The sequence below is a fragment of the Triturus cristatus genome, chromosome 7 (assembly GCF_964204655.1).
Source record: "Triturus cristatus chromosome 7, aTriCri1.1, whole genome shotgun sequence".
Taxonomy (NCBI): Eukaryota; Metazoa; Chordata; class Amphibia; order Caudata; family Salamandridae; genus Triturus; species Triturus cristatus.
In genome coordinates this window covers 1,347,970,406-1,347,994,483 of record NC_140590.1, presented here as the reverse complement: position 1 = coordinate 1,347,994,483, position 24,078 = coordinate 1,347,970,406, and the positions used below count along the sequence as shown (strand labels likewise).

General features: G+C 43.0%; 1 protein-coding gene across 1 annotated transcript in view; it reads right to left on the bottom strand.

The window, feature by feature from the left end:
* The window catches only part of LOC146812038 (uncharacterized), a 163,222-nt gene extending 139,526 nt beyond the window's left edge, over positions 1-23,696 (bottom strand). Inside the window, exons 1-3 of the mRNA XM_085615121.1 lie at positions 23,543-23,696; positions 12,075-12,243; positions 10,079-12,035 (exon numbers count right to left, since the gene is read on the bottom strand). Coding sequence (XP_085471247.1) covers positions 10,079-12,035; positions 12,075-12,243; positions 23,543-23,696 — 2,280 coding nt within the window. The remainder of the gene's footprint in view (positions 1-10,078; positions 12,036-12,074; positions 12,244-23,542) is intronic.
* Positions 23,697-24,078: the final 382 nt, after the last annotated feature.

The following is a 24,078-nucleotide window of genomic DNA, read 5'->3' as shown; positions in this document are numbered from 1 at the left end:
CTGCTATTTTTAGATTGCTGCTATTGTTTTGGTACACTGCCTACTTTACGGGGAATTTTAATGTTCGCGTACCTCCACGTCTTCAGCACACACACTCCGACCTCTGGGGGGACATTCTAGACCGCCATCTTGTGTTCAGGCGCGGTCCAGTCGTCAGGGGCTCTAGCTACATAACATGCGCGAGAGGCGGACTATCAGCGGGCGAGCACAGCAGGTGCGCCACCAGTGCGCCGAAGGCGCTCTATAGGCAAGCCTGTCTGCGCCCGTCCGCGCCAGTATGTCGCCTCTCGACAGAAACGCTGGTCGGGGGATGCCTGAGCTGCATAGCTATTCAAGGGAAGAGCTACTGGCGGTCAATCCCTCGGCTAAGGTGCGTAGTATATCTCCACCAAATTGTTTGGAAGGACCATTTAGCTGTATATGTTGTAGATATGTCTCTCTCATTTCACCTTCCTCTGTAATTCCCCCTACTGTTCAGCCTCAGCGACAGCTGAAAATTCTTCAGCTGAATGTGTGTTCATTGGTTAAACACCACTTAGCAATTTTTGATTTAGTCTTGGAGGAATCCCCAGATGTATTTTTCCTGACTGAGACCTGGCTTATTGAGGACACAGTGGTTGAACCGAATCTTGCATTACCCGCCAGGTATTCCATCTGCATGCTTAATAGAGGTTCTAGGGGTGGGGGCATTGCGGTGATTTTTAAATCTTGCTACACATGTCTCTTCGTGAAAGAAGCTATTGAGGGTTGTGAGTGTGCTCGCTTTGGCATCACTGTGAGTACGCATCTGACCATATCTGGCCTGTTGATCTATCATCCACCTGGGCCTGCCACTAAGTTTAAAACTGCTTTGCTGGAGGCTGTCTGCACGCTCACTATGGGCACTGCCAATTTTAGTATTATGGGCGACTTTAATCTGCATTTTGATCTTTTGCAAGACAATGAGATTTGTTGCTTGCTTGCGGACCTGGCTGCCTACCAACTTAACCAACTGGTTCCTGGGCCTACCCATTCTGCTAGGCATTTGCTGGATCCTATTTTTTCCAACATTTTGTCTGCAACTGTGGAGACTTCTAAACCTATGGGTTGGACTGACCACTCGCTGGTAACAATGCTTTTTTTGACCTCTGAATCTATTAATAATACCATTTGACCACTTGTTTTTAAATTGAGGCTGGAGGATGTTCATGCATTTCTCGACATGCATCCTCTGGGACCATTTAATCATGCCGAAATGGGATATAGTCTGTTTTGCGACTGGATCACCCATGGGCTAGACTCTCTTATTCCGGCCAAGTGGTCTAGGGGTTGTTTTTTGGACACGAGTCCCTGGTACAATGATTCATTGACTATCTTAAGGAAGGCTTGTAAAAAATCAGAACGTGAATGGAGAAAGGATTATGATCCCTGGAAAAAAGCATGTTATTTGGCTCTGGTTAAACAATATCACAGATCTCGTAGGGTTCGAGCGGCATATTTTGCCAATGAAATCAAGCTCAGTCCCAATCCAGCTAAATGCATATTTAAGATCCTCAAAGATCTTAAGGCCAAAAAAAGCTTGGCTCCCGTCATCTCATCTGATCGGCAGTGTCAAGACCTGGCTACTACTTTATTGAGAAAATTCGTACCATCTACCTGTCTTTCCCACAAGTGAGCTCTCCATCTTCTACCACTCTTTCTAGATCCTTGTCTTGTCCTTCCTTAACAGTCATACCTAGTATTTCACCGGATGAATTCACTCAGTTGAGCCGGAAAGTTAAATCTGGCTCTCCGGCCGACCCTTTAAAGCCGGCTCAGTTTAGGGAGTCTTTCCCCTTTTTCTCGACTCCGTTATGTCAGATTATTAATTTCTCCCTCTCCTCAGCTATTGTCCCTGTATCATGGAAGCAGGCATGGGTCTCCCCTATTCTTAAAAAACCATCGCTTAACACTACCAAACCTGAAAATTTCCGGCCTATTTCTCTCCTCCCTTGGGTGGCTAAGATTACAGAAACACATGTGAATACCATACTCACAAATTTTTTAAGCACTAATAACATCTTGGATCCGTCTCAGAATGGTTTCCGCCCGGGCCACAGCACGTAAACTGCTCTTTTGGCCATGACTGAACATCTGCGGACCATTCTTAATTCCAGTTAGACGGTGGCATTGATCCTGTCAGTGCCGCCTTTGATACGGTTTCGCATGGTATTTTGCTCCAGCGGCTGGAGGAGGTGGGTGTGGCCGGCTTGGCTTTGGAATGGTTTAGATCTTTTCTAACTGATAGATCTTTTCGAGTGTCAGCCCCCCCTTTCTTTCTCAGACTCACTCCATCGATCAGGGGGTGCCCCAGGGCTCGGCACTCAGTCCGTCATTGTTCAACCTTTATGTTCAGCCTCTTGCGGCGGTCGCCAGGCAGTGGAACCTCACCATGGTCTCCTATGCGGACGATACGCAGCTGGTGGTGGCCCTGGCTGAAGGTTCCACACTGAACGCCTCCAGGTTCAGGGACAGCCTGGCGGCCTTCGCAGATTGGATGACCTCCAATTGTTTACAGCTGAACGCTAACAAAACCGAGGTTCTGCTAGTAGGGAAGAACGCTAGCCTCTGGAGTGAGAGTTGGTGGCCGAGTATCCTGGGCAGCACCCCTAATCCCAAGCCTGTGGTCAAGAATTTGGGGGTCTGGATGGACTCCTCCCTCACTTTTCAAGACCATACAAAAAAAGTTGCCGGTACTTGCTTTGGACTCCTATGGGGTCTTAAGCCTCTTCTAAAGGTTTTTGATCCCCCAACACGCCAGCTGATTGTCCAGTCAGCAATTTTATCTCGTCTGGACTATGCTAGTTCTCTATTATTAGGGGCTAACCAAGCAGAAATAATTTGGCTGCAGCGTGTTCAAAATGCTGCCGCTAGAGCCTTATTAGGGCTCCCGCGGTTCTGTTCCCCTGCCAGTGCCATTCGTAGACTTCACTGGCTTCCCATGATAGAGCGCATTCAATTTAAGACGCTGTGTCTTTCTTTTAAGATTCTGAAGCTGGCTACTCCTAGTTTGCTTAGTAATTTACTCATTCCGTATGTTCCTGCGCGTCAGCTACGCTCCTGGGGCAGCATTTGGTTATTGTCCCCCGCATTAAATGCCTTCGCGCGGGGGGGCGGTCTTTTCGCTGCCTGGCAGCTAAGCTATGGAACTCTCTGCCTGCTCAGATTCGTAGCATGACCTGTTTGTCCGGCTTTAGGAAGGCGATTAAAACTTTTCTTTTCCCCTCTATTTAGTTTTAATTTTTTTCTTTTCTTATTTTATTCCTTTCTGCCGCTCCTCTGTTTTAGGGTTTGGATCCGCTCTCTGATGCTGCAGCGCCGGGACGCCCCTTTGCTGGGGCAGCTGTGCGCTTTACAAATCAGAATAACATAACATAACATGTGTGTTTATTGGGTCTACTCCCTTTTCTGAAAGGTGTTAAGGGTAAGCTAGCAAGAGTGGCATTGCTCATTGCCAAGCGGCGAGTGGCAACGGTGTGAAATAGTAAGCGGAGTCCTACAGTTGAACTATGGCTCAGTGATTTGACGTACTGCAGCGAGAGCTTAGTGTTATACGCGGAGGAACTGCCGGTGACCTCCCGACCGAATGATATCTGGGAGCCTCTATTGATCTGCCTACGCACGAGTGTACAGCCTGATACCCCTAACATCGCGACTGTGTAAATAACGCTCAGTATCAATGCATGTGATGTGGGACAATTGTAACTGTATTGCCAAAGAACTGGAATCTACCTCTGTATAGGTACCTTATAGTCACAAATTGATTGATCGTAATGTTTTTTTTTCACATTGACATCATTTCCAATGCCTTATTTGTGAACTGTATGAGACTTTATGAAAATCATTAAAAAATGTTTAAAAAAAGAATAAAATGCCTGAAATTGAATCTTTTGGTCAGCAGGGGTGTGACCAGGAGAATTGGGAGTGATGGAGTGTGTTTAAACATTAAGTTTAAGGGGATAGTTAGATCAAGTGGGTGAGTCACACGTCCTCCAACGTTTCTTAACGATTTTATTGTCAAATGAATGTGCAGACATTTTAAAGTTGTTGGTTAGAAGAGTGACTCCCCCTCTGACCTTTCTTGAAGAGAGTCATGGCAAATGAAAAGGTATGTGTTAAAGTATTGACACTTATTTTTGTTCCAATGGTGCTTTTTTGGTTAACTGTTTTACTTAGACTATTTCCTTGTTAAGAGATCATTTATTGTGGGTTGTTTTTGTTGTTTCAATAAGCTTTGTAAGTTATTGAATTCTTTTGTTTTATAAAAAGGGAGATGTGTGATAAGGTTAAATTTTGTCACCATGTCTCAGGGCCGGTCTTCAGAATCCTGGCAAGCTCAGGTTTTGAAATGCTCTGAGGTTAACCTGTGTGAGTCAGAACAGTGACAGTTGCTCAAGCTGAGGCTTAGGTGTCAAGATTAAACTTGTCCAGTCAGCCCCGGTATCATTTTCTTAGAGAAAAGGGACCGTTTTTACACGTGACCACTGGTGAATAGAGGGGCAAAACAAAAAGAAGCACACCACTTCCTCTGTGGCTCACACAGTGCAGCAGGCCACGCAGCAGCTGGGGATGTGCCACACATCACTTCACTTTACTCTAAACAGGGTAGATTATATAAAGTCCTTCCTTTGAGGGCACCTTGTTTGTTGGGCCATTAGAGGAAGTATTCTGTCAAGAAGCCACAAGCAAAGGAATAGGAATATAATCAATTGAATTGAATGTCACTCGAATATGAATGAATTTTCCTGGTAAATCAGAGAAAGACATATTGGCATCAAACACATAGAAGAAAATAAACTTACAGAGATTTTTATTCATTGACGTTATTTCAAACATTGTAAGAAAAAAGGCATCGAATAAACAGACATTTTGTTACCTCAGTTCTTGTGACCTACTGATTGATTATTTCACCGTTTCACTTTGATACAAATTTTCCAGACATGGGATGTCGATTAACTATTGAGGTTTCAGAACAGTTTTGGGGTGTTTCTGTTTCAAATATAATTTTCTGGCTGTGGCTCAGATATAGCCTTTGTGCTAGGTGATGGCTCTCACAGCAGTAGCAATAGTGCTGGCTCCAAGCAGAAGTATCCAAACAAGGACGCAAAAAAGCATGAGATCTCAGCACTTGGCTGTTACCAGCCTTTCTGAGTTGTCATCAGGCACAGACCAACCTGCTTAGAAACGTTCACACCTTTAACAAGAGAAACCTATGATCTACCCCTCATTCCTACCATCTACCCTATGTTGTCAGGAAGAACTAATCAGCAGCCCTTTGCTAAAAAGGACCACACTGAATTTCTATAAGTAGCCTTTTTTCATTCTCTCTCACTTCAGTTCTGGGTCTCCACCCTCCATCAACAGGGATGCAGTCAATACACATCCACTGTAGAGAGGCTGTATCTACTCTCCATCACATCATAGAAACTACATCCCACTGGTTCATGCACTAAGATTTTCATCACACAAGGAATGTCACTACTATGCGCCTAGGGGCAGATTTACTAAGGGTGACACAATGCAGCAAAAGCACTAATGGGATTTACTAAGCCAAGGAAAGCCACCTTGCATGGCTCTGCGTGGCTTAGTAAATCCAGAGAAAGGCAAGGCAACACAAACCGCTACCTTGCGTTACCCTGTGTTGGTAAAGCATTCCCATGGATCCACCCACGGACTTTGACACAATCTCAGATTTACTAAAGTGCATAGACCTGTGATTGCGTCAAAATGGTACGCCTTTCCAAGTGAGGAATAACAAGAAGAAATATATGTATTGCTCATCGTTACTTTATCTGCAGCACACGTAGGAAGATGAAAATGCCTTGAATTATTGTTTTTGTGCAGGAAAGTGCCCCTTCCTGCACATAAACAAGCCTATTTGTAATGCAGGCACCCTACTATGGCGCAAGGGTGCCTGCATTGTATACGCAACCGACAGCACCAGCGCTGGGAGAGAGCAGAAATGCATCATATCTTTGTAGAAATGGCACATTTCTGCTCTCTCCCTCTCACGCAACGCATTGCAGCAAGTGTCTTGCTGGCTTGCGTTAAGTGACTTCTTAGTACATCTGCCCCACCTCACATAAACACATATGGAATGTCAATGCAAAGATCTGGGGGTCACATAGAATACCTCTTTGGACCAGCTGAGAGGATCTATCTGGAGGCTCCATCACCCCCTCCTCTGCTCAGCAGAGCCTTCTTAGGATCTTGAGTTTCACTTTGCTGACTGCCATATGCCTTTGACCCCTTTGTTAGCCATTAACTGTCTTTCCTGACTTAAGCTATCTGAATTTTACACACCCTTTCTGCCATCCTTCACAGACCACACTAAATTTCACCCATCAGTATTTAAACGCCTCTGCCAAGTTTCAGTCCCTATGCCCTTAGATCCACCCTCAGACTAGTGTACCAGAATCAGAGTGTAACAGCCCCAGCTTTTTATTCCCTTTGCATGCTTTGACTTTTCAGCAAATACTTACCAGTTCTATACGTGGGCTGAAGAGGTGGCATTTCTAGAGGTTGGCAGTATAAGAAGCATGAATAAGAACCATTCACAAAAGGGATAACCTAATATATATGGCCTAGACTCATAGAGGGGTCCTCCTGCTCCCGGTCTTCTTCCTTCACATCTCAGTCCTTCTGTACTTTTAGGCATTGGTCCTCCTCTCAGTCCTGTTCTAAGCCCTCCTTTTCTGGGTTGTTTTGGTTCCTCTGAACCTCATCTTGGCTAACTTGTCAGATCAGTTTCCTGAATCTGGATGTTTTGGTTGTAGTCCTTCCTGACCCTGGTCTTCTTGGCCCTGTTCCTGGCTCATCTTTGCTTTAGCCGTTCCTGGGCTTCCTGATCCTTTTACTAATGATCCTCATCCTGTTCCTGTTGGTCTACTGGGTCCTACTCCACCTAGCCCTGTTGTCCTGGTTCTCTTAGGGCAGGCACTCCCAGTCTTCCTAGTCTGGGTCATCCTGATTCTCATAGCCCTGGTCCTTGTGGTCCACCTGGTATTGCCTCTGCTGGTCTTCCTTATTAGGTCCTCTTGGGCTGGGCCTGGTCATTTTGGTCCTGATTTGGTCCTGGTCCTCGTGGCTCTGGGTATCCTGGTTCCCCTCATCATCACCATCCTAGTCCTAATACCCCAGTTCCTAGTTCTCCTGTTCTACTTGGAAAAACAGGTCCTGGTCCCTTGGTTCTGACCTCTCTGATCCTCCTAGCCCTGTCTCTGCTTATTCTGGTCCTTCTAGTCGACCTAATGCTCTCCCATCTGGTCCCTGGTATTAATGACCCTAGTCTACCTACTCCTGACCTGACAGGTTCTCCGGGTCCTCCTCCAACATGTCACGACACTACTGGCTATGGTCATCTTGTTCATTGCCTTCTTGGACTAACAAGTCCACTTTATCCAGATGCTCCAGATCATCCTGTTCTTAGGTATTCTTAGCCACCCAGGTTTGCCATCATTGTTCCTGTCATCCAGGCTTTCCTTGTCCTGGTCCTCATCTTCCTTTTCATCCTCGTCCTGCTGTCTTGGTATACTAGGTCCTGATACTCTGGGCCTCTGTGAATTGAGCTTACTTTCCCCCTTAGTTGTGGTTCCACGGGTCCTTATTGCCCTGGTCCTCTTAGCTCTTGCCCTGTTGACTCTGGGTGCCTGGCAATCTTCAGGTCCTGTTCTTCTAGTCTTCCCCACTCTCAGTCTGGTTTGCCTAGCAATGGTCTTTCTATTCTTGGTCCTACAGTCTGTGTTCTTTTCTTGGTTTTGTGCCATCTAGACTTGAACCTTTTGTTTCTGGTCCTCCTTGTTTGTGTATTTGTATGACTAATCCTCTTGGTGCTGCTCCTTCTGGCCACCCTGGTCCTTTCAGGCCCCCTTTTTTACTTTCCTGATCCTCTTGACCCATGTCCATTTAACTTGGTCCTTCTGATCCTCCTTATCCTGCTCATAGGACTCCCAGTATATCAGTTCCTGCTGATCCCCTCGGTCTACCTAGTATCTTGTGCCCTTGTCCTCTTTGGCCTTACCCTCTTATCTCTTGTCTTCCTGCTTTTGATCAACCTTGCCTTCCTGGCTCTGTGCCTTGTCCTCATGGTCCTTCTGGCACTGCACCCAATGGTCTTGGTCCTCTTGGTACTGGTTCTCTGTTCCTCCTGGACATCTAGGTCCAGTCTTCTTAGTCTTCTTTGCTCCCGCTGCCCTGGTCCTCCTGATCTTCCTCGCCCTGGTCCTGCTACCCCCAAGTCTTGGTTTTTCTGCTCCACTAGGTACTCTAGGCAATGGTCCTATGCTTATGGTCCAGCTGGCACTTCTAAGCCTGTTCCTGGTCCTATTAGTGCTGATCCTTCTTAGCCCCTTGCTCTGGTCCTGATCCCCTTGGCACTGAGCCACCTGGTATTCCTGGCACTGGCACCCTCGTCTTCCTTGCCTATTCTGGTTTGGTTCTTCTTGTAATGGTCTTCGTGGCTCTGGTCATCATAGCCGTCCAAGAGGTTCACATCTTGGCCCTTATTCTTCTACTTGTCATCCTCTTCCTCCTCATACTGCTTGTTTCCCCAGCACCCATCCACAATAACTTTAGTCAGGTACACCCTCAAAGTCTGTCACACAGATTTGGGTTTTTTGTTGGCTTCCAGATTTCTTTTGCACTATCAAGTACAGAAATGACAGCCCAGTAGGGACAGGATCTTAAACTGCTTAACATGTTAAAAATCAAAAGTACCTTTACCAAGATGCTTTGAGCAGGTGACTAAAATGTCAATGTGACTGAAGAGGCCACTCATGACATGGGACCAATAAGCATTAATGTCCTCAACCTACTCTGCTGGTTAAATAGTATGAACAAGTGTGTTCATTCACAGACAGCAGAATGAACTCCTGCGAATTACCTAGATGCATTACGTACCTGTCTCCTGCTTTTACTTTCCCTTACCACAAAAGCCCCATCACAGTGTCTCACTAAATCTACCTTCTGCAAGTTCCCCCAAAGCACTGTGCCCCCAAACACCAATTACCAACTGTAGGTGTCCCTCCCTCTGGGGCCCAGATACCACATATCTGTCGACATCCACTGTTTGCTGCTGCTTGATGACTGCTGCTGTGTTGCTAGATTTGAAATACTAAGCAAGCACAACCCCACTTAAACAGAAGCATTGGGCTTCCATAGAAGGCCCAAAATGAGCCCAGCCTTAAACAATCATCAAAAGAAGCATCATGAACACAAAAAAACCCCCAATATATTCTCATGAGTGAAACAGACACTTCCTTAGCCGACAGTGGGATTTTTCTGAAATGAATCAATTTATATGAATACAACTGCATTCCCCACCAGCGAAAAAGTGTAACTTAAAGTGTCACATATAAAGCATTGAAATGTCATACTGTAAGCATGTAAATGTAACACATAAGCAGACTCAAAACTTGGTAGTTATGTTGAAGGCATATTCGCATTTGTCTGGAGTTCTTATGCAATGGCGACTCGCACAGGTAAACGCTGTGGGCGGTGATGAAACAACTTACCTTGCGCTTGCCGTACTGCCAAGTCGGCGATGCAGCGAGCGCAAGGTAAGTCATTTTATTTACTTTCTACTTTCCCGTCGTATGTCGAACCCTACTTGCCCCCCACACTGCCCAGCCCCTGCCCTGCCTCAGCGCCCGCCCCACCACCCCCACAGCGTTGACCTGTGCGAGCCGCCACTGTTCTTATGTGACATGGTTTCGAGCAAAAAAACTCTGTTGGCCTAATTTTGGTATTTTGGAGCACACTTGAGGCACAGGTGCAGCAGTGGAAACGATTCTCCTGCAACTCAAACAGATCTGAGGTTAGAGGGGTACCTTTGATGTCAGCATCAGTGCTGAATGTAGAGACTGCAAACAGCTATCACTTAGCAGGCTGCATGTGGTGTTACAGATTGCAATTTGCTCTCCCTGGCACTAAAAAGGCAATGCCCAGAGGTGATTTAACAACTGTTAAACAACTCTTTAAGATGTGCAGTCTTAAAATATGCATGATTACCAGAAACATGTTACACTTTGGTTAAATAATGAAAAATTACAATCAATATTACCTCTATTCGATCAGGACGAGTTCTGTTTTCCGCCCCCCTCGTATCCCAGGATCTTTCAGTTGGATTCAGGTTATGTGAGCACATTCCTTGACAGCTAGATAAATTTACTCCGCTGCATAATTGTTTTTTATGTTCTCTATTTTTGATTAAAATGTGGTCTTCCTCGTTTGGTTCTAAATTACGGTCCTTTAGTTTGATGCCAAAACGATAGCGGGCGGCGGCATCTCCATCCTCTTTTACTATGCGAGGGCCAGCATTTCCTATGCATTCTTCTTCGATCATTGCTTCCTTCTTTACCCAATCTATGTCATTCCTCTGACGCACTGTCTTCTTCCCTGACCCAAACTCAAAATAGGACTGTGTTTTAGTAAAGTGCTCGTATCCGTTCATAAATGCACGCACATCCTCTTCAGAAGGCAAGTGACTTGAGGTCGAGGAATATGTGTAAGGTTTAATGGGTTTCTGAGCTGCGGCAGGGAATTGATGTTTAAGGCGAGATAGATCCCTGGGCACCTGTTCGTAACCTGTATCCCTTCCATCAGTGCAAGTAGCCTTTTTTGTTTGCGGAGTGACTGCCTGGGTAATAGGTTCACTTGGGAAAAGTCCATACTGAGGTACTCGCCCACATTTGCAAAACAAATCATGATCAGATTCTTGGGAGTCCAGCAGTTCATATGAAGTTGTACATCCTGTGTTTTTGTGGCATCCATGTAAAGCCTGAGGTTGTTTTTCCCCTTCAGATAATAGTGAAAGTTCACCATCACTTCCACTGTAACATCCTTCGCAGACACTATGTTGGTCCTCAGACTTGTTCTCACACACTGCCTCCATGTCATTCCCCTTGATTTGAAGCTGGGAGGAGCAGATGGATTCTTCTGACGAATGTGGTATTTCTTTTTTGAATGAAACAGGGTATTCTTCAGCAGCAGAAGGAAAATGCTGCAGATTTAGCTTTCTTTTAAAACTGCAATTCCGACTCTGCGTAGGGTTACTTGATCGCCAAGGGGATAACTTATTTTTCAATAGACAGTTTTCATTTACACTACACTCTGACGTCTTGCTGCAGGTATTTGTCAGGGACAAAATGGATTTGTGTTGGGTACCTCCAGTATATACATTTGAGGACACATTGTTATTCCTAGGTCTGCTACTTAAACTTTTATATTTTGTGGACGCTGAAGTTGTGAACTTATTTGCATGTTGTCCTGAATGATGTTCTTCAAATGGAGGTATAATATAATTAGTGCCCACACTCGCTAATTCTTCACCCTTTGACCTAGTAGTATTTGAATATTTAAGATCTTCTGATTGATTTTCATCACAATCTGATTGTTTTTCAGGCGTGTCTAATTTACCAGCGTCTAGAGTTAAGGTAATAACAATGGAGGAATCTTCATCAGAACAAGAACAAGTTTTGAACTGGTGGTCTGGGAGGTTTGTAGGGAAGTCTAGAGCTTCATGTTTTGATTGCCTGGGTGAAGGTTTGCGTATGCAATTATAGGATGGAAGAATACTTTGGCAATTGAAATCGGGATTTTTACTTTGTTTTGAAGCCAGAGAACACCTTGTTGTTCTACTGTCTAAATGTTCTTGCTTTGTGGTTCCATGAGCATTCAAACCATATCTCTGGGAGTTAGTTTTCAACGTTTGTAAGAGATTAACTTCACCTGCCTCTGGATTTTGAGTATTGTAGAGTTGCTGGGGATTTCTGCCTTTTTGAGAAAAAGATGATGGTGGAAATACTGGACTGGTTGCTTTAGATATTTCCACCAAATAATCTGAAGTCTGCTGTAGCTTTCTGTCACTTAAAGTGGGATATACCATGCAATTTTCAGATACATGCTGTCTGCTAAGTCCATATGATGACTGCAATTCTTCCTGTTGGGTGCATCTATTTTGAGTTGTTTGTATGTCTGGTTGTTCTCTATTATGAATAGGATGTCTCTTCCCTAAATCGCTGTCAGGTTCTCTTTGGTCCTTTTCGTTATTAGGATACTTCTGTATTTTATTTTTCAAATCTGCATAATTTGAATCAGATTTTGTACTTTGTGACCTCTGTTTCCGAGCAGGCACATTTTTAGTCCTTGCAACAGAAGTGCAATGAATACAAGTATCACTGTCTGTGTTAGAGAAGCTTAAGTTGCCTTTTGATGCAAAACGGGAGCCTGGAATGAGCAAGCCAAGACAGAAAGAAAACAATAATGTCAGTTTCAGAAAATCAATAATATTCCCAACAATTATTTATTCCACAAAGTCACATTTCTGATTCTTCCGATTTGTCATGCAACACACCAAGATATGTATTGTTATTGTCATGATCACTTCTTAAGTGCACACGCTTTTTCTAGAAAGACTTAGAAATAGTGTTTTAGTTAATCTAATTACAACGTTAACTTCCTCAAAAGGTATAATCACAAAATAATCTCTGATAACAATAAAGGGTCACAGACTTTGAAAGCAGGCAAAGGCTGGTTGTGAAGCTCCTGATATATTTAATAACACCTCACTAAAAAGGGTAAGATCTTTGCATAAAAGTTGAGCTTCTTGGTGATCTCTGCTTCTTACCCCCAGGGAACTTGAGAGACTCGAAAGAGACTTATTTCTGGAGCCTAGAGCAAAAGCCTCACTAGGCACCACTTGCTAACTATAGCTTGACTACACCCGATAAGACAGTATTCTTATTTTACATATGAGTACTGTCGGAGTTTGTTTCTGGCCTCACCTTTTAAAAAAGTGAGTAGTTCGGATTATTGAAAAGTTTGTCTGGAATCTGAGTTATAAGATTTGCTTAATTGTACATATATCAAGCCCACCCGCCTCATAGCTATTCATATATGAAGCTAGTAACGGTGTAAATTGGAAAAAGCAACAATTCAATAGGTCTAGCACATTCCAAATAAGGCTTAAGATAATCAGAGAGTAAAAAAAAAAAGCACTGGTCATCATGTGAAATGTGTACATTCAAGGACACCCTTTTGTACATATTTTTGTGTATAAAAGGATGTGGTTAATAATTACAAAGATTGCATATTTTCTATAAAAGAACATAAGGTTGTGAAAAAATACAAATAAAAAAAAAAGTTTTGCAAAGAGAATGTTTGTGAGATATTGATTTTTCCAGATAAAAAGATGCATTACTGAAGATAAATTGTAAATAGACAGAGAGAGTCCTATAGACCCATGATTGTATGTTATCTCAAATCCCTATTAGAAGTCCAATATTTTACTACCTTCTTGCCAGCACTTATCACAAGTCTTTTGTCGGTTCTGATCTCAAGTCTTTTTTAAAGAGGGGAAAAATGAAAAAACATATTTGCACTATCACAAGCAGTAAGTGGTGGCATTAGTCACATGTTGCAATACAACATCTTAATTCCTCCATTGTGTTCAGACCGTTTTCAATGGTGTTACATTGCTAAATCCACTTGCATTCCAATCGTTACAAAATGGCTTCAAGGTCTCCTCCTCTTTCTGGTTTGCACACCATGTCAATGACTTGCAATTTTAGATCATCTGCTGTGTGAACCATTTCCAGAAACTGCAACAAGAGGGGTATTTAGTACTTTGCATCTTATCTGGCGTCTATGTTGTCCTATTCTCAGTTTATCTTGCCCTATGATTTGCCCTATATAGTTCTCATCACACATGTTCAGTACACTGCAGTTATGGAATCAAGTTTGCAAATGATTTATACGTTTTTTTATTTGATCATGCACAAAAGTTTTTGACTTGTGAGTAAACAGGCAAACAACACAGTGGTGCACTTATAATGACCTACAATGGGTGGAAGACTGATCAAAATAACATTGGTGAACCACTGTTGTTGTACATATCCCTACACCCAGGTTCCAATTGGCAGATGGGTCGCTCTTGTATGTCTTAAAGTTACAGAGCGCTGTTGCATGACTGCAAGACCTTTAACACTCGAAATTTCCCCTCAGTTGGAATGGTGTCTTTCCCACATTTTTTCCTTATCTTTCCCTGTGCCAATTTCACCTTTTTTTCATTAAGTTGAGGACTTCCTTTTATAAAAATGACCAATAGGGAAACCCTCACATACACAGTTGGCTACATAGCAAAAGTCATTAGTGGTGCCTTACTATTAAGTGCTAAACCAACTAGACAAGATCCTAAGCAGACTACCCTAGAGAAACTTGGATTATGTAAAAAACCTGCATGTACAAACTGAATTACACATATGCTAACAAAATATTTAGAAGCAGGAATTATAGCATTAGGGTTGCAAGTCGCAATGTACCAGACACTATAAGGGAAGATGTAACGTTTAGAGGAGGCTTCAGCCACATCACAACCACATGTTCTAGGCCCTGCATGATGTCAGGCATTGATACAGTGCTGGAGCGGGTAGTACAACATTTTGTATACCCCCCATTCTGCATGTTTATATTGATCCAAATAATCAATTAATTGTATATTATTAATCTGTTTGAAGTGATAACTCACCATCTATATTAACAAGAGAATTATACGTGGGAATTGCACTTTGCATGGCTATATTAATTGTGAATTAACTTGTGTACGCCTATTAATAGTAGAAAATTAAAATATTACATGTTATATGTGGCTTTAAGTGATGTATTTGTGATTTGTGCTTTATTCAGTGAGTATAAACCGCTCTGAGTGTTGCTTTTGCTAGATAAATACACATACATATGGGTATTAGTAAGGGGATAACATGTTATTAGTCATTTCTATCTTTTAATTACGTTTTTGTGTTTCTTTTGCTTAAGTTGACCATTTCGGCCTATACAAGATGGCTGATCAAGACATTAAACGTGACTGCCCTGACAACAAGAGGTTCTGGGTGAAGTGTGCAGGCGTCACCGCCAGCAGCAGTGGCCTGGACCTGACCCCGGGAGAACATGTACCCTCCAAGGACGCTCCGGGAACCCATCCAATAGAAAGGACAATGCTTGATTTAAAAACCGGAACCAGCAAGTGCGATGACCTAATTTTGCGGACTATGTGAGAACTTCACCTCACAACCCCAAGTTGACTAATCCAGACTCTCTAAACGCAGATCTTGATACATTTTGATATTATTTTCATTATAAAAGTAGGTTGGGAATTAGAATAGTAACGCTACCCCTGCTCTTCTTTGACGAACTCGATTTCCTGACGTTATGCTGACGGAGAGGACGGTGACACTGCTGGACAGCTGTTATCCTGAATCTTTGAAAGACTGAATTGCGGCCTAACTTTGCTGAATAAAATTCTTCTTTGACTGATTGACTTAGAGGACGACTTTAGCCAGAATAGGTAAATATGATGCTCTGAAAAGTTGATGATGATGATTTCTAATTTTCTTGCAAAATAATTTAGATAAAGAGCATTTGATTAATTGACAAATGTGTTGTGTCAGTTATTTGAATAAGAGAAATGTGGTAAGGAAGTAATGTATAGATAGACGAGCATTATTCATTAAAACCAAGTATAACAACTAAATGATCCATCTCCTTATGAGAGGGATATCTTAGAGGTCTGAGGGCAATGTGTTTAAGGGTAAGGTAAAGGTATTACTCTCATGTCAGCGTTGGGAGACGTATTTTCCCTCAGAAAACAGATCAACCGAGTAAGTATATTGGTGTTATGGGCCCCACCAATGAATGTATTTGAGTAAATTAGATGCCGAGGTAGTTGGTCTGTGCCGAAGGGGGAATTTGACGTTCTGCGCTGCATCAGTTTTCTGGTAGCAAGACAATGGTTTTTATTGTTTTGGTTTGGTGATTGTTGCTTGTAAATAGCTTATTGATTATTGGTTATTGAGATTGGTTTATGTACTAACACTCTATGTTGAGTTGCGTTGAGTTTTATGTTGTTTGCACGACTTCTGGGATGTAGGAAGTCGGAAGTTTGTAACGATTTCGTAGTAGAGCAGAGGTAAGCGCTGTTCTCTGGAATGACGGAATTGTTGTTATCCTGTAGGTACACAGGAGAAAACGTGTGACGATTGAAGTTGCACAAAGCATTGTCTGGGTTCGATTCAGTGACATCGCCGTGTGTTGCCATTAGAGACATTTTCTGTGTGAGAGAAGTGTGTATGATAGCGAAGGTTATCTGTGAAATTCTTGTCTTAGGTACCAGGGATCCAATTGGCATTCCGATAACGCTTATCACTGGAAAGGTAATAGGTATTCTCTGAGCCTGCTAGAAGGACAAAGTAGAGGGAAGCGCTGCTTTGTTAACGTGTGTTATAATTCTGTAGTAGGACAGACTGTTCGCTGTTCTCGGGAAAGACAGGATTCTGTGTGAATGTACTACATTTTCTAGTGTGAAAGTGCGTGAACGAAATAGCATTTGGGTTAATTGCGAAACTCTGGGTTTATTTCTCAGGAGCATTGGGTCTCCAACTATGTGTCTTAAATACTAGAGAAACAGTTAGCTAATGCTTGTTAGAAAGGTGAAGTAGAGGGATGTGCTACTTTATCAACGGAAGTAACGATTCCGTAGTAGGGCAGAGGTAAGCCCTGCTCTCGGGAAAGACGGAATTCTCGTGAGAAAGGTCTATTGCTATTCTTTGGTTAGCGAAGCGGACAATTGAGACGTTTTTATGTTCTTACTAACAGGATTGTAGCAATTGAAACAAAAAACTTACAGCGGATTTTGTAAAGGAGGGGTAGACAGAAGCAGGAGCTGCCGCAGCGGCTGCTGACGTCAGAACGACTGTGCTGGGATTGGACAGACGGTCAGAACTGCAAAACGCTCTGGATTGGTGCGTTAGTCTGCGCCGCGCTAGGAGTGGAGAAATACAGGGTGACGTAAAACGCTCCCTATCGGTGCATTAGTGTGAGTCGCGCTGGGATTTGAGGATTGTGACAGTGACGTAGACGCCCCAGATTGGTGCTTTAGTGTGAGTCGCGCTGCGAGTGGACAGAGTAGTGGTATAGTCGTAAGGAGAAACGAGTTTTTCAAATAATCCGTTTGTAAGTCAGAACTGTGCAGAGAAACGTATGACAATGATAGAGACAATGTCAGAAACTCAAAAGGATTTTGGACAAGGAAATGTAGAGAAACCAGTAGGACCATCTACAGAGGAATTGAGTGAATGGTTGAGAAGCTTGCAAAAGAAAGACAACGAATCCCAGTCAATAGATGTAGCAAAATTACGAATGGTACTGGAAGAATTAATAGTAGGAACTATCCCAACAGGGAAGTAAAAAACGTACCAAGATGAGGAATTGTTATTTCTGTGCAAAAGTGTAACATGGAGAGCGAAAAGTCTTCATGAAAGATTAGAAGAAGTGGCAAATGAGATGGGTATTGATATTGAAAAGGTAAAACCCTTACAGAAACCCTATCGAGTAGATTTCACCGAAAAAGACATCGAAAACATGAATACCACAGGACGAATAGGTCAGATTAAGGATATAATTATTTTGTTGAGAAAATGGGGAGATGTAGACAAATGGAAGAGCAGATGGTATCGTAAGCGAGACGAAGTTTCAGACACAACGTTTTCAGCTTATCCTGTGAGAGAGAAAGAGAAGGTTGTGACAGAATACCCTATGAGAGAGATTCCAGGAGGAGGATATGTGCATGTCCCATGGACTAGACAGGATATTTTGTCATTTACGAATGATTTCCCTCGACTGCGTGAAAAGCCCGTCGAGTGGTATAGACAGGTGGACAGATTTGTGAAATTATCCAAAGTATTGTGGATTGATCTGAATAGTCTGTTTGACATAATTGTACCAGCAGATCTATGGACAGAATGTAAAATAGTAATAGATTGGCCAACACAGGAATACCCAAGGGACCCAAAGACAGGAGCTCCAGACCCTGAGGTAATTAAGAAATACGAATAGGTTATGGCATTCTTGAAGAACAAAGTACCCCCTAAGGAGACAGATTGGGTGAAAATTGACAGAACACATCAAGAAAGCAAATAATCAGTACATGCCTATTATGAGAGGTTAATTTTAGCCTTTAAACAATTCAGTGGAGATGAAAATTTGAGTGACAAGGATTTGAGTCATTTTGTATACAGGTTTGTATATGGTCTTTGTCCAGAAATTAGTCAAATGATCAAACAGCATACGGTAGATTGGCAAAACAAGAAAATAGACGAAGTATTGAGACATGCTAAGTATTTTAGTGATGAAATTGAAGCAAAACAGCAAAAACTAAAAGAGAAGGCAATGTGGGCACAGATAAAAGTAGCAGAGAGACAGGAAGCACAATTAGTAGAACAAGCTGGGTCAAAGCCAAGATTGAATCCTGGGAAAAATAAAGGGAATATTGAGGAAGCTAAAATTAAATTTCCGTGTCATAATTGCGGTAGGATAGGGCATTGGAAATCCGAGTGTAAGAATCCACCAAGTACTAATGATGAAAATTCATCCTTGAATCTACAGGTGCAGAATGAGGTGAGTGGGCAACAGCAACGACAACAGCAGGGTGTAACACAATAGAATCAGGTGCCAAAACCACCTTTTCCACAGAACAAAAATTGCCAGAAGTATAGTAAGGAGTATTGGCTGCAACGCGATGAAAGCGATTCAGAAGAGGCTTATTGACAGTGCAGAAGGGAGGAAGAAGAGTGTGTACCTTGCGCAACTCTAGAAGTAGACCAGACAGGCCCATTTGTAGATGGAAAAGTTAATAATGAAAATATTACTTTCCTAGTTGATACTGGTGCTACTCAATCAACTGTTAGATCAGCTGATGTTAAGAATCTTCCTCTCTCGGATGAAACGATCCAAGTAGTTGGGGTCTCCAACAGACAGATTAAAACTTACCTTACAGAACCAGTGAAAGTTAGTATAGGGAAATTTTCTGAAATGCACAGATTCGTAGTGTGTGACACTAGTCCTGTGAACTTGTTAGGTAGGGATTTATTGTGCAAGATGAATTGCACTATATTTTGTACTCCAGATGGAATAGCCTTTGAAACGCCAGATGATGATGTGTTGTATAAAACGACATTGGCAAACAGAGAGAAAGAGGTTACAGGAACATATGCTGTATTCAACCCTGACAAACTACCAAAAGAATTGAAACAATCAGTAAAAGCTGAAGTTTGGGACTTCACTGGAGAAGATGTAGGATTGATGAGGAATATAGATCCAGTAAAGATAACTGTAAAAGAAGGAGTATGTTATCCAAATGTCCCACAATATAAATTGACCCCAGAAATAATCGAAGGAGTTACTCCTGTGATTGAGAAAATGATAAAACAAGGAATTTTGAGAGAAATAATGAGTAGCCCATGTAATTCACCGATAATGGGATTGAAAAAGCCTAGTGGGAAATTCAGAATAGTGCAAGATCTGAGAAAGATAAACAAAATTGTTGTACCATGTTGTCCCATTGTACCGAACCCATCTGTGATTTTATATCAGATCCCTCATGACGCAGAATGGTACACAGTGATTGATTTGTGCCATGCTTTCTTTTCCATCCCATTGCACCACGACAGCAAATTTTTGCATTTCGTTTCGGCAAACGTATTTTGGCGTGGTGCCGAATTCCACAGGGATATACAGAAAGTCCCTCAATATTCAATCAGCTATTGAAAAAGTCTTTGGAGAGTCTAGAAATGCCTGAAAATTCAGTACTAGTCCAGTATATCGATGACCTACTTGTGGCATTGAAAACTCGTGAAGCTTGTGAGGTAGACACGGTAGCTTTGTTAAATCATTTAGCAGATGGAGGACTAAAAGTGTCACCATCAAAATTACAATTATGTAAAAGAGAAGTCCAATATTTGGGACACAGCATTGAGAAAGGACACAGGAAAATAACCATAGATAGAATCAGGATCATAAAAAGAATGAGTCCACCAATGACCCAAAGAGAAGTGAGAATGTTTCTGGGAATGGTTGGATATTGTCGTCAATGGATAGGAAATTTGTCCTTGATTGCAAAACCTTTGGTACGTCTGACAAGAAGTGATGTGAGAGATCCGATTGATTTGAACAAAGAGGAGTTGGCAGCATTCAAAAAGTTAAGAGAAGGATTGTGTGAAGCACCAGCATTAGGTATGCCTGACTATGATAAGGAGTTCGAGTTGTATTGCAGTGAGAGAAATGGATGTGCACTCTCTGTTCTAGTGCAGAAGCATTGAAAACTGAGGAAACCAATTGCATATTTTTCATCCATGTTGGACCCAGTAGCTGTAGCCCTTCCTGGGTGTCTGAAAGCAGTAGCTGCTACATGTCAAAGTTTGGAACAGAGCGAAGGAATTGTGATGGGATACCCTGTGAAAGTGTTTGTACCTCATGATGTGGCGATTCTTTTAACAAGGAGTCGTACTCAGTATATGACGCACAGCCGACTGACTAAGTATGAAAAGGTCATTTTGGGCGCAACAAATGTGAGTCTTGTGAGATGCGTGAATGTGAATTCTTCAACATTGTTGCCTGATGTAGAGCATGTGGAGGTAAGAGATGAAGCAGATCATGATTGTTTAGATGTACTTGATTTTTGTACAAAACCAAGGCCTGACATAAAAGATGACCCTTTACCAGAAAGTGATTATGTCATGTTTGTTGATGGATCTTGTTTGAGAACAGATGATGGAGTGCTAAGTGCAGCATATGCAGTATGTACAGTTGCAGCAGTGATGGAAGCATCCTATTTGAAAGGAGTAAGGTAGGCCCAAGTAGCTGAACTTATCGCCCTGACCAGAGCATGTAAGATTGGTAAAAATGTAAGAGTGACTGTGATAACTGATAGCCAGTATGGCTACGGGGTGGTCCATGATTTCGGCCAAATTTGGCTGCGAAGAGGTTTCCTGTCCTCAAGTGGGACTCCCATTAAGAATGCTGAAGTGGTTGGAAGGTTGCTTGAGGCAATACAGCTGCCCAGGCAATTGGCTGTGGTAAAATGTGCTGCTCATAGTCGCAGTGGTGATTATATTGCCACTGGAAATAAATTTGCCAATGACATGGCACAGTATTGTGCACAAAATCAGAATTCAATCAATCGGGCAAAGGAAAAATAATTGGTTTCTTGTTTCCCAATGTTTACTAACACTGTGGGAACATGGGATGAGGTAAGACAATTGCAGGAAGAGGCAGGAGAGGAAGAAGTAAAACAGTGGGTAAAAGCAGGATGTGCACCAAGAGAGAAAGATCATGTGTGGGTCTATCGAGATGGAAGACCAGTTATGACTGATAGCATGATGTCTGCCATGGCACTGATGTATCATGTATTGACTGCACTTCTTAAATCGTAAAGAATGTCTCCGGATGTATCATGGACAGGGACATATAGGGAGAGACGCCATGATTAGGTCTTTTAAACAGACTTGGTATAATGCCAAGTTTAGGCTTGTGGCAGAAAGTATTTGTCAAAGATGTCTAATTTGTCAGCAGTACAATCCAGGAAGAAAAACAGTGGTGAGTCTAGGAACAATAGGCCGAGAGGGAGGACCTTTCACCAGAATGCAAGTAGATTTCATTGAGATGCCTCCTTGTAACAGGTTGAGGTATGTTTTGGTAATGGTATGCCTATTCTCCAGGTGGGTAGAGGCGTTCCCAACAAGAAGAAATGATGGAATGACGGTGGCAAAATTATTGTTGAGGGAATTTATACCTAGTTTTGGGTTCCCAGTAACAATTGAATCAGACAGAGGAGGACATTTTCATAATGAGATCATAAAATTGATTTGTGAAGCATTGAATGTACGACAAAAACTGCATTGTGCCTACCGACCAGAGGCTTCTGGTGTAGTAGAACAAATGAATGGTACTATCAAAAACAGAATAGGGAAAATGTGTTTAGCCACATGTATGAAATGGCCCGATGTCTTGCCTCTAGTACTCATGACTATTAGATCAATACCAGACAGAACTACTGGTTTGAGTCCTCATGAAATTCTCATGGGACGCGCAATGAGACATGTATTTATACCAGTCAACAAGCTGATGACAATAATTGATGACATGGTATTGGAATACTGTAAAAGCCTGGATGACGCAGTTCATTCTGTGTTTCATCAGGTTGGAGCGGATGCCACCACTCTTGAAAAGAAGCCAGCTCATGATCTGAGCCCGGGGGACTGGGTAAGGATAAAAGTACACAGAAGAAGAAACTGTTTGGTTCCCAGGTGGGCAAAACCAAGGCAAGTCATCTTGACTATGACAACAGCTGTGAAGTGTGCTGGATTGAAGAACTGGATCCATGCAAGTCATACTTTGAGAATTCCAAATCCAGCGGATTGTAAAGAGAAAGAGTATTTTGATGAGTCAGAATCCAGTACTGAGTCAGATGACGGAGAGCCAAAGGATAAGGAAGGAGAAAACTCTGAAAGGGGGAGACAGAGCCAAGGCTAACTTTGGTCCCCAGAAGTAACTCCCTGAGGAAAAGATTGCAGATTTCTGAATCCAGTTCAGACTCAGAGACAGAACAAAGAGCCCATTCATCCAAGAAAGAACAAAGAAAAGGACAGTGGAGAGACAATAAAAGAAATCTGTGAGAAGGAAGTACCAGATGAAAGATTGAGAGAAATTCCACCTGAAACAACACCTTTAGATGGACAGGTGCCAGATACAGAGAGAGAGGGAAAGATTATTGCGGAAGACCCCCGAAGATGTGTAGGGAACTCCAACATCCAGTTAGAAGCAGGGACAAGTAGTCAGCAGGAAGATTGCGTGACGGAGATTCGAGGAGGGACAGAAGTAGGGAAAACAAAAGAGGTGGAAAAGGAACTCGTTGAATTGAATGGAATGGAATGGAATACATTTTTATAGAGCGCGATAGCTACCCGCAGGCGTCCTAGAGCTTTAACAGAATACAAGTGGGTGGCGCGGGTCGAGGTTATCTCCTGAAGAAAAAGGTTTTTAATTTTCTACGGAAAAGCAGGATGTTAGGTTCAGATCGGATAGAGAGTGGGAGGGAGTTCCAGAGCCTGGCCGCGTTTGTTGAGAACATTCTTCCTCCACTTCTTTCTTTTTTGAACCTAGGAATGATGACTTGGAAGGCGAGGGTCGACCTCAGCTGCCTGTTGGGGTGGTAGGGGGTGATTAAGGTGTGATTCAGGGTTGCTCCTTTCCTCCAGTAAGCACGGTGGGCGATGCACATGCTTTTAAAGTTGACTCTATCCTTTACTGGCAGCCAGTGAAGGGCTCTTAATTCAGATTTCATTGATTGCCGTCTGGGGATGCGTAGGAGAGTACGAGCCGCGCAGTTTTGGATAACCTGCAGTTTTTTTTAGGGTGGATTCAGGGGCTCCTAGGTAAAGGGCATTTCCGAAGTCTAGCCGGGAGAGGATTAGACCCTGGACCAATATCTGTCTGGCCTTGAGAGGGAGGAGCGGTAGGATCTTTCGTATGAGTCTCATAATACCTATACAGGTGGCTGCTAGTTTGGTTGCTTGGTGGCCGAAGGTTAATGTGTTGTCCAGCCAGATGCCGAGGCTCTTGATGGAATTCACGGCTGGGGGTGCGGGGCCTAGTGCTGGCGGCCACAGAGAGTCGATGGATTTTTGGGGGGAGTTACCCAGCACCATTAGCTCTGTTTTGTCGCCGTTCAGCTTCAGGTAGGACTGACTCATCCAGGTGTATACTGCTTCCATGCAGCCTCTGGGATCGCTGGAGTAAGAGGAGGGATGAGTCAGGGTAACCACCAATTGCGTGTCGTCGGCGTAAGACATGACTTGAACGCCAAAAGGGCGTATTATTTCTGCAAGGGGAAGCATGTAAATGTTAAATAGTGTAGGGCTCAAGGACGTGCCCTGAGGAACCCCACAACTAAGTGGTTTGCTGGGCGAGGTGGTATTTCCCTCACAGACACGGAAGGAGCGGCTAGAAAGAAAGGAGTGTAGCCAGGTCGCAGCAGTGGAGGTTATCCTTAGCTCTGACATTCTGTGGCATAAGATGTCATGATTTACAGTGTCAAAGACGGCACTGAGGTCCAGTAAAATGATGGCCGCAGTGCCGCCCTGATCCACGATTTTTCTAGCTCCTTCTGTTACTGCTAATAAAGCAGTTTCCGTTCCGTGCATGGGGCGGAATCCAGTCTGAGAGGTGTCCAGA